The sequence below is a fragment of the Acyrthosiphon pisum genome, chromosome A1 (genome assembly GCF_005508785.2).
Source record: "Acyrthosiphon pisum isolate AL4f chromosome A1, pea_aphid_22Mar2018_4r6ur, whole genome shotgun sequence".
Classification (NCBI taxonomy): Eukaryota; Metazoa; Arthropoda; class Insecta; order Hemiptera; family Aphididae; genus Acyrthosiphon; species Acyrthosiphon pisum.
Window position 1 is genome coordinate 66,884,973 of NC_042494.1, and position 12,468 is coordinate 66,897,440.

General features: G+C 34.7%; 1 protein-coding gene across 1 annotated transcript in view; it reads left to right on the forward strand.

Annotated features, from left to right (window-relative positions):
- The first annotated feature begins 240 nt into the window (after positions 1-240).
- The window catches only part of LOC100159900 (myosin 20), a 33,353-nt gene continuing 21,125 nt past the window's right edge, over positions 241-12,468 (forward strand). Inside the window, 1 exon segment of the mRNA XM_001944461.5 lies at positions 241-669. Coding sequence (XP_001944496.2) covers positions 579-669 — 91 coding nt within the window. The 5' untranslated portion in view covers positions 241-578.

The following is a 12,468-nucleotide window of genomic DNA, read 5'->3' on the forward strand; positions in this document are numbered from 1 at the left end:
TACGAATGACCTTGATTTTGATTAACCCCCGCGGGCCACCGAGTAGCAGTAAAAATATAGCGAGCAGCGTGGACCACAGCCGCGTATAATAACGAGACGACTCGGGATGGAAACGCGACGAGCGGGTACCTTATATACGACTCCTGCCTACCTGTTGCCCATAGCCTGCCGCCTACCTTTTAGACACGACAGCCACGCTGTATATCGATAGTTAGCGCCGCCGCCGGTGCTCGATAGTTGAAGAATCCTCCCGCGGTCGTCGGTCCGCCGCTGCCCCGAGCTCTCTCGCTGCCGCCTCAGTCCGTGTCCGTCCGCCGCGGAGTGCGATTGTGTGCGTCCGACGTGCCAGTGCGTATTTTTTTGCGTGATTTCATGTATGATCGTGTGTGAGTTTTTTTGCGATGAAGTCGGCGACTTCAGCTCGTCGGGCCGCAAAGCAAACTTATTATTAAACACGTAATCCGGACCAGTGACTTGCGGCGCGAATCGCGATGACTTGGCGACGGACGACGACGGTAGTTCCTTAGAGAAACACACACTTACCTATATTATATACCACCGCGCCGGATTCGGGTGTGATGGCCAGCGTGGGCCATTCCAAGGTGTTCATACTCGATAAATACTTCACGGAGCTACAAAAGTTCTGGGAGACGGAGATCAAGTTGCAAGGTAACGATAATGTCGTGATGTGGTCGCATTGATTGTGATATTATTGTTATTATTATTATTATTACTATCGACGTCGTGAGTCTCCGCAATCCAATTTAGCGTATTGTGTCGTTTCAATCATCAATCCTATAATTGGTGACTTGTGCTAATTATTCCTCTCCATCGTGTAATGTGTCTAGGTACATTTCGAGATATGCGGGACTCCAATTCTGCAACTCTATAGGTATGATTAGTGTCGTACGCCTGTTATTGACGAATAAATTAGACGCGTATTATAAGTATGTGGTTAGATGAATATTATTTTTAAATAGGTACACATGTTCTTTCCAAAAAGTTAAAATGAAAACACTAGTAAAAAAAAAAACCGTTATCCTTGAGAAAGAGACAAAATTATTACACAACAGTATCATCGTTTACCCCGGCGGCGTGACAGGTGCCTTAATTTGTATTTAAAAAACGAAAAGGGCACGTCATTGAAAATGATGTCTTAAATTATGTACGTTTGTCCCGACAATAAGGAATAAAGAGCGTGCATGGTTTTCTGACGTGTTTGAAGATAATAAATGTTACAGAACAAAACATCAATCAACGGAAACGATACAAGAACAAAGTTACCTAGTTTTTAAACGATCACACATTTTTAACAAAGCATACCTACATATTATCATCGAACGCACCTACAAAAAGTGGAAAATGATTTGTTATAGGTATATTATGATAAAACATATTGAAAAAATACGAAACTAAATCAAAATTGTATAGACCCGCCAAATTGTGTTATTAAAGTATTAAATATCGATTTATATATCAGTATTTTTATCGAATCCGATGTGATGATAAAATAATATTTATGGCCTTCCCATATGGATATATTATAAAAATAAATAATTTATATTATAAATATAATATTTTCCATTTTAAAATCCATTTCCACCAATATGGTTTGTACCCATTAGTAGATTTAATCGTATACGGTACTTCGTAGTCATGCAGTTTATGCATATAGGATCGTGTGGTATTCGTGTTTTTTACTTCTTTTTTAATAATATAATAATATAAGTAAGCACCTATATTGTGTATGCAAACAACTACAAATGAGACAACTATAAATTTTAAACATAATAATATTATATGATGCAAAAAAACAAAATGCGCACATTTTCTTTAAGCAACTGCAGCTTGTATTGAATTTGTTGAGCTCTTAAATTAAATATTGATAAAAACGATAAAGATGCGAATGATGTTAAAACAATGTTTACAATGGTTATTACAACTTCATTAAAAAAAAAATAACTTAAATAAATACGAAGTATTTAAAATTAAATTAAGCGCAGGATGCAGAAGTGCAGACGTCAGTAACTTTATCTACTAAAATTATATTATGTGAGCAGTACCTATCTCCCTAAACAAAATATTGTACAAAAAAAAACATTTTTATCAATGGCATTATTTTATAGTTCATACCTATATACATGCTCGTATTTTGTACGTTATATGTATATTGTGTTCTCCGTCGGTCCAGACAGCGGTTTCGTTCAAGGACGAGACCTTTAAGAAGTCCGGTTTGGAGGGCACATATTATACGGGTCGTCTCCGGTCTACGGTTTGCGCGTTGTCGTCTGCCGGATCTACGCGTTCGCTATTTTGATTTCTTTTCTTTTTCGTCTCGATAAAACAAACATTAGAGTCACGCTAATTTTCCGAATGCATGTCGGTTGTTGCTCATCATTATAATATTATTATTATGCGTAATATTGAATCGCGTAGATGACTGACCGTATTTAGGCTACGACTTACGAGTGCACGTATTACAATATCACATACAATATATAATATATAATATATATTATATTGAGCAGAACCGCTCGTATAAATCACTCGACAAGGGCCTGAAGTGGCGGGTACACCGGTCGTCCGTCGGCTCCTTTGACTCGCGACGTCCCGTAACGCAGCACGAAACCCGACTTGCATGTGCGTGTTGTGTGTGGATCGATTATTAGTTTTTTTTTTTGTGTATGTGTCCCACAGTTCTCAAGGTCCTACCCCGAACGACGGCTGACCATATAATATTATTTCATATTTTTTCCAACCTCATCCGTCCTCGGGTTTGCTGCACGCCCACAACAATAGGACCCCAAAAATCCGACCTTATTTTTATATACTTCGACACCAAAGGTTCTTAAATACTAGTTTTACGACCGAAACTCCGACGTATATTATTATTACAGTTTCATTTTGTGTGAAACGTCTTAATTCTCTCGTGTGTGTGTGTTTGGTTCTACCACTCTAAGGGCGGTGTCTTCTCTGTTTAGTGTTTTGATACAATAATATTATACAGGCAAATTATTACTTCCCGTACCAATGTTAGTCACATCACTCGGAATTCACCCACGTTTTCGTCATTCTGGTGTAGTAAGTGACAACAAGATATAATATGGTCAAAGGAAAAAAATTATCGTTTGCGCTTAAATTAATATATCTTTTTTGTAATAGAAGTAAAAAAAATAGTTAATGTAACTTAGAGCCATTAATATTTAATTTAATGTAATTACTGTACACTATACATTTATTTTCACGAACTCTACTAATAATTATAGGTAACAACATCTGGGAGACACCTTTGTTCATTTTTAAAATTAATTTTCACTATAATATAATATTAATAGTACCTGTATAGTTGGTTATACGCAGAATTGTATACCCAAATAAGAACTGCTTACAATTTACAATGTTTTAAAGCTTATAAGAACACAAAATTATATTGCCAAAAATATATCACTCCATTATATGTATCACAATATATCACTCTTTTTTACCACCCTTTCTACCAACGTAAAACTGGTGGGGGGGGAGTGGTGAGTTTATTTTTACTTTTTAACAATGCAAAGTGTTTAGTCTTAATGTTTCCGGTTTGTGGCATTTTTGGATCTTCTATTCTAACTATTGATCTCAAATTCTGTCATCTGGACTGTGTATAGTTACTTGATCCTCGACCGTTAATAATTATGTTATAGTTTTTCGAATATGCAAGCGCGACTTCGAGACGTGTTAGATATTTCAAATATCGACGCTATTTCGACAGAGCTAGTTTGACGTGTAGATACCTACAATAAATTATAAGATTTAGAATACAATATTATTTATGCGGCGTCACAGCTGCCGGGGCAAGAATAATAATTTGATATAACGTCGGATACGCTTGCAGCCTACCTATACATATTATAGGTAGGTGCCCACTTTTGTATAGGACTTGTTAACGTTCAGGTAATACTTCTATTAATCCGAAACTCGATACCACGTTGTTTTTTTTTTAATCATTACCGGCGCTTAAGTGTTTTTTTCTCGTTCACACCATTTATACAGGGTGATTAAACAGTAAACACTCGCATTGTCTCAAAAAATGCCCATTAACGTTTTTGAAAATCTTATTTAACATAATTTGAATTCATTATAAGACATGGTTTTTGCACAATGTTATTAATAAATTAAAATATGTATTTTTTGAAAATGCTGATGTATATAAATTTAAATTTGAAAAAGTAGCTTCTGAACTATTAACATATGTTATGTATATAAATGATAAGAAGAAACCATTATGATAGATTAAGAAGATATTATATGGAACTATGATGGTTTGAAAATTATAGTAATTATTATTACTATTAATCTATTAATATTTAAAAAAATTGTTAACATTTTCCAAGTATTATAGGTAGTGGGTAATAAGTACCAGACTAAATGTTAAATCAATTTTCGTAAAACTATCATCAATCCTTAGCACACAAACTACAAAGTTTAATAACTCTAAAAATACTTAAATTCATTTTAATTTAAATGCCTGAAAACCAGTAAAAAAATCTTCACCAGAACAATGTGCACTAAAAAGGGCCAGCTGGTTGCTTTAGCCATATAATATATAATATACTAAAATATAATATGTCACATATTATGTCATTTATGGACACTCCTTAATAGTTAAAAAATCGAATAAGTATAAGGTCATTAGTAAGTTATATTTTAAAAATTCCAAAAATCAGCACTTGAATAAAAGCATTATTTAAGGGGAAAATAGGATGATCACGTTTGGAGAATCAGCCTATATATAAATTATAAATATTATTGAATCAGGAGAAAAGCCAACGGACGGCACATCGTTACTGCACTTGTACACATATTTTGCACGACGCGATGTATTATTATAACAACGTGCATCCTGATATGAATATAATAATATTATACTTACGTCTAATTATCGGAAGAAGTGCGTTTTCAGAAGTGACACGTGTTTTTCGGTAGAGGTCAGCAGCAGCGTCGGCAGCAGACGAAATTATACATTATACACACTACACACATCACACTCATATATAATATATAAGTATAAGCGTGGCTTCAGGTTCATGGTTCATCATCACCATTATAATCAGAGGCCATTCTCCTCTCGGCCGCCCCAAGGTTTTTTCAGTTTTATTATTATTACAATATTACTCCTTTTTTCCCTTCCTTTCCTCGCGCTTGTGTTTGTGTGTACCTATGACTTTGTGTGTATACCGTTTCAAGTTTATACCGCAAGGCGAGTGAACACACGTCGCTCATTAGTCATTTTCGGTACGCTCACACAGACGCAAACACACACACACAAACGGCGACCTGGACAGTAAGTGGTTTTCGATCTCTCGCGGGTCCGACGAAATGGAATTGACATGTTGACCGGAGGGGTTTTCTCGGTCTGTTGGATCGAAATGAAAACATCGCCCCGAAGTTGTATATATATAGCCATATAGGTACCTAATATACCTGATACGCGCTTGAGTCTGTATTATCATTCTACGCATACACATTTATGTCCGAAAGATTATAATATCGGGTTTTTAAATAATTTTAACAATATTCGATTAATAGTATTATTATTACGGATGATTTTGAGTTATGTACCATGTACGTACACTGTGTGTTACCTATATTACTGCTACCTGTAGTAGTATACTAGTCCCCACAGTGTGTACGTTTTTATACCGTGGTTCGACTCGGTATTTACCCACTCCTACAATCAAAGTTGTGATACGCGTTATGTTAATAATGAAAATCAGTTATTATTGTAGCCGTATTCTATGACATAATACACCAACAATGTCTAATTTGTTAGGACGATTACACAATTGACTAGTCACTAACCAATTATATCTACCTATTATTACCTATTACGTACCTATTTGAAAATATTTTTAAATTATTATGATTGACTAGACTAAAAACCTTTTTGAAAATACCGAAAAGATACATATTGGATCATTTTAATATTGATATCCAGTTGCCTAGGCTCTAGGTGCTAGGCCCCAAGGAAAGGCACACCGTATGTCCATGACTGTATATAACTATATAAGGGAGTAAGGGGGACTCGAATACATTGTCATTTGTAACCATACATTTCAGATATTGTATTATGTCACAGAGTTCCGAGCACCTTCACGTCAGTAAAAACATAACGATTTTATGTTTATGACTTAGAAAGTTAGAAATATAATCTACATACCTTTAAATTTAATGATTAATTTAATATATTTATCATCCCTCTACAATAGTGCTAGATTAAGTAGTGAAGCTCAATTTAAGATTTGAAAACTGCGTTCAAAGTGTAAAAATATTTAAGACACACACATGGGGGAACATCGCCCCTCTTCTTAGCCATCAGTCCTCAGACAAATAATTAGTTCATTAATCTTTAATATGTGCTTTAGTACTTATTAGCTATAGCAACTTATAAGTTTTCACGATAAACTAAAATATATACGAGTTTTTTTTGGTTAAAACTCAATTGCAATATTATTAGCAATTAAGTATAAATAAAAAGTATAAAAAGTAGTTTTAATCAATTTGATATCCATAAAGGCTCGGTCAAACAGAAAGCGGTCTGCCATGGTGTACGGATACGCGGCGGACAGCGGTCCGGTTGTATTATTTTAGTGTCCGCGCGGACAGACCGCTTTGTGTTTGACTGAGCCTCTAATGTATATTTTATTAAATAAAAATTATATTTCATAGATGTTGGAAGCTGATAATGGTAAGATAACAATTAATAATAATTAATTGTAAAAATGTGTGATTCATCAAACTGAAATTAAATATATTATTGAATAAAATCTAATGAAAAAAAAAACAAATACCTAAGTATTCAGTAAAAAAAAAAACGTAGGTATAATTAGTAGTGACAGGTGCTCTCAAAATTTAAAAATAGTATAGGAGCTCAGTCTCCCTGCAACACCACCGTCAATTCGAGTACGACTCTACGATATAATTATAAAATCATAATCTACTATTACTTTTACCTCACGTATTTTCAACACTGTACGTCGACTGTTGATCGATTGAGCACGCAATAGCAGAGAAACACATTCTTATTATTCTAACACTGGGTGTTAAGCTAACTTACCTAAACGTGATATTTTCACTAGAATTCACTGCATACACATTATACCAAATATTCTTAGTTGTTAATATTTCTAATTTTCCGTTCCACTCATACCAGTCGATGGTTGATAATTACGGTAGCAGCTAAATTGACACATATAATATTATAATATTATTATGTTCACTGTCTATAGTGTATACGAATGATAGCCATATACTCGAATGCACATATTATTATTCATTATGTAGAATTCATTACCGATACAGATAATGCAGTAGAGTACCTATCTAATTAATTTCTTTTGTTCACTTCAGCAGTTCTTATGACTGCCAGGTCCGTGTTTTGCATCAAACCAAATAAAAAAATGTTACGTGCTCAGTTCAATCGAAAACTCTATAGTTAGTCGTTTCATCACAAACGGTGATATATGAAAATAGGTATTAAAAAAAACTAAAATTGCACTTGGATTTTCGATTGTTATTGATGATAAAAACTATTGCTATAGAAATATTTTCAAAAATTAAATCTCAATGTGTATAATACCATACCTACGCCGTAATGAAATGCGATTTCTTATAGGTTTATCGACAGAGCCCGTGTAGGAGCGGTGCACGGACAATGGAACACCCGCGTAGCTGTTCTCAAAAACCTAAGTCATTATATATTATATCTTGTGAACCATAGACGTAGACGTTTCTGTCCGAAGAAAATCGTTTGAATTTGAAAACCGCTAAATATGATGTGGTTTTGCTATGCTTACAGTTATGTGTTTAGCGATATTTTTAATTTAGTAACGTACTTAGTTCCACGCTTTCGTTAAATATTTTCCGTGTCTCCAGCATCAGCACTACGTAGTTACAACAAAGTGTAAACAAAAACGATAATAAATTCCATTAATCGAAGCATGTGAATAATACGCGTATATGAAACTTTAATAGACACTTATAAATAAAAAAAAATCCACATGCGAGATCTACACGCCGATTTGAGCACGAGATATCAAACCAATGTGTATACCTATATAATATATGTACGCCATATAACTTCCTTAGCTACACCTGTACATATTATATATTTATAATACGCACATGGCACATTAACTGAAAACGCGTATCTGCTAATTTACATTTAATATTGTATATTATCCCATTATATACATGTATACAGGAACGCAGTAATAAAATCGACAATAATATTTTTTTAACCGTTATATTATAAGATTATACGTAGGTACCTATAGTGGACATGTTTTGCGAAATGCAATAATAATAATATTGTGTACCTACTCGTAAACGATGCGGTTCGAACGAATAACAACACATAGCCACTAAAGATTTTTTCGGCGTATTTTTTTCGGAGGTATTTTTTTATATTCTTCTTCTTCGCGTACAGGAGGCGCGTATTATTGTTATACCCCCGGCTATTGTACTATATATGATTATTATACCTAACCTGCCTACCCGCCAGCGGCGGCTTTTGAAACGCACGTGAAATATAGTGTCGCGTGTTTTTGACAAATTTTTTGTGCGCATTGTGTATAAACGCGAAACACAGAATTCATATCAAACCTTTTTCGGCGGTCGTACTGTGCACACACACACACACACGCGTCCAATGGCAAATAGTACATAAAGACGACGTTTTCGCCGTTAATAAACGAGGGTTCCCGTTCATCAAACGAAATAGTAGGTGCAGGGTCACTGCTGTAGCCGCGCTGCCGGTCTGCTCCGGGGCACCGAAATATATATTATGTTCTCCGACAAACCAGTTTGCGTTCGAATGAATCTCGTCCGCGTTTTTCCGACCGCGGACGAGACCCGTGAATTAATTACCGAATAAAACTCAGCCCCCTTCCTTCGTTACCGTCCAATATTGGGAAGTAAAAAAAACGCGTCGTCGGATCGCCACCTATTCTCGGAACGAACGTCAAAAAACACGCTCGCACGCCGTCTCTCGTCGTTGTCGTCGTGGCTATCGAAATCGTTTAGGTCCAGTTGTCGACTTGTTTGGTATCGAACCACACATAACATGATGTTTTTCACTCGTAGTATAATATATTATATTTTTTAAATCATCGCACCAGACGGGTCACGAATAAACTTAATATTATTGTTGTTATTATGCATAATATATGTCGTGTATACAACCGTAGGTAGTAGTTATTGTTACAAGACGCGTTCTCTGAGCGTTGAAGTATAGTATACGTCAAGTCTAATTAGTCCATTGTGCATTTGTGTTTGCTCAAAATTGATAAAACTGACATGAGACCAAATTTTAATTTGATCAATTTATAGGCATTCATCATGCCCCGTGTTGCACAAATAACCACTATAAATATTACATATTATTTTGTTGGTTTAGTATTTACCGCGGTTCCTTAAATTACCTGTCAGTATTCGGGTATTTATAAACATTTTGACGAAGCACACTAAATTTATCAAATTTTTACCCATACGCGTGTCTGCAGTTCAATTTAAACGAGCCAATATTTACGTTTTTTTTTTCGTCTAATTGTTTATACCTATATACAGAGTACAAACGGTCTAATTTATTTTCGCGTACTCTCAATAGTGTCATTAAAGACTTTCAAAATTATTATAGGGTCACGATTACTGTCTATACCCAGGACAATTAAACTAATTGTTCCTTGATACACCTCTAGTAGCCAGTAATACTATGTACGCGACAATCCTTTACTAATAAATACAGATTTAATTTAAGCAATTTTTTCGAACATAATAATATTATGTATTGTATGTACTTACTATGTTAATATATCGGTAAAAATTATTGCTATGTATAGTATATCCGTATAGGTATTAAAATAGTTAACCAGAAATAAAGAAAATGAATAGAAAACATTCCAAATATATTGAATAATTCTGTACACCGTCCCACGCTCATGATAATATATCATACAAATATATTCACCCAATTTACGGATTGTCTGTGTTTAAGGTGGGTACCTACCTAAAACGTGAAAAATGTATTTTCCGCTTGATAAGCAATGCTGCGTGCTGCAGCTCGTCTGCTGTTCGGTATACTCGTATGTTAAAAACCAAAATAAGTTATGAAATCATTACTCATAGTCGCCATTACGGACGGCAATAAATCTCTGCGCAGCGTTTATTAAGTATATTATATTAATATTATTATAGTGACTCACTGCGGCGGCGTCGGCGTCGGTGGCGAATATATATGTAATCCATGGACCCCCAGCAGCCCGTGTCTGTCGGCAAAGTGTTCGGCGTATGTATAAACAGCATCCGATACCGTTTTGTAGGCGACGTACGAGAAGATAATTTAGTGCGTCGAAAAGAAACGCGATTAGTGCTGGCACTGCAGCAAGACGAGACCCGTGTCGGGGCCAGACTTGACCTCCGCGCCCCGGTCACGTACCGCACGCGTCTGTAATATTCCCACGTCACTCGTTGCGATAATTTATCATAAAACTTAATGACCGACAAGGGGTTCAATCGTGCAACCGACGAGTTGCATGTAGGAGGAGGGGGGAGTCGACACTTCGGATTCAGCCTCAATCTATATAATATGCGGTTGAATTGAACCCCCCCGCGCGACTTTGTGCGGCGAATTCATTTATCCAAATACGTACTATAGGACTAAGAAGGACTATATACCTACACACCTATGTCCTATACATAATATTATATAACCTTAACTGCATACATTATTCTGGTTTAAACGTATTCCATCGCAACAAAAATCTCCTAGGATCTATCGTTCTGATGCAGTCTGTAATCATGTGGTTAGCTATTTGAAATCTGCAACTTCGAAGGTGTGAAATTAATATGTATAGGAAATTTTTGTAAAAACCTCGAAATTTTAATAAAATCTCTCGCATTTATAATTTTCGAAAACCGGTATTTTTTGTTAGTTTTGTAAACTGTGCACGAATACGGGTTTAATGTATACAATAAATAGGCGTTCTATCTGGACGATATATCGCGTCCAGCATTATAGTTCAAAATCCGGATCACGCGGTGTATTCTGCGAGATTAATAATAATAATAAAAAAAAATCGGTTCGTATATATTAAAAAATAGTCTTATAATAACGTCGTTGCGAGTTGCGACGGCCCGATGCCGCATAATCCGAATAAATTAAAGACGTTTTCCATCTATAATCTGTTGGTGCCGATACCTAAAGCACAGCTCTATATAGCATCAATATATATATATACAACCAGCTAAATATCAGGACGTTTTATTATTTATGCGCATACGTTTATTTAAGTATAATAATTATAGATAGGTGTAGGTATCTGTATTTTACACATAATATACATGCCATGATTAATACATAACATATTATTGTCGTGCAGCAGCAGTCGATTTCGCGTAAAATATATAAGTAGTATGTATATATTTATAAGTGTGTAATAATAATTATATTTAATCGTTCGCTTTTTATTTTCAATCGATTGAACCAAATTTTACTACATGTTTATATTATTATTTTTATGATCATAATCTCGGGTCTGGACTCGATTTCACGTGACGACCAAGACGGTGTCATGGTGCTGGAGGTCGTATTTAATATTCATTATATACATATTATAATTATTTAGGTGTCAAATTCTTAAATTTTCACAACTAGTATTCACTATATAATTGAAACAACCGTAAACACGTGATAGATTTAAAACATTTTTTGGACTCAATTCATGTTTTTTGTTTTTCTTATCGATTTTTAGTAAGATTTTCGTTGTCAATAATGTCATGGTTACTAATTATTAACAAAATCATATTAATCATGATTCATATTGTCCTTGTAAAGGAAAAATATCGAGTAACACGTTACTTTTTTTGATAAACCAAACATTTTTCAAATACAATCGCTGCAAATCTTATATATATATGTATAAATTAAGCATACAACGAGTTTGCGCAAAGTACTCCAAAACTACTCAACCAACTTTGATAAGATTAAGCATGTGATTTAGTCCAACCAAGGTGGATATATATATATCCATCTTGGGTCCAACTTAAAATATAGGATAGTTGTTATCTCGATAAGTTGCTCTTAATTTTTTTATTGAAACGATTTTGTGATTTATGATTGGAATTTTTGTTTATAAATGGTTGCTATCGGTTACAGCTTACAGTATTATTATAATATTAATTGTTTTAATATAAATTATTTAATGCAATAATTATTAATGTAAAAGATTATCAAAATTAATTTCTAAAAGTTGGCATTTTTAACAGTCATCAAAGCAATGAAATTCTGTTCGTTGGTAGCCGCATTATTTGAGAACGGCTGGATCGAATTGACTAATTTTTTTTATGTTCATAAAGGCGGGTTTACAACTGCCCGTGTCAAGGTCGTGTCATGTAAAATCCTATTTTCTGATTGGGTTCACCAAAATGTGA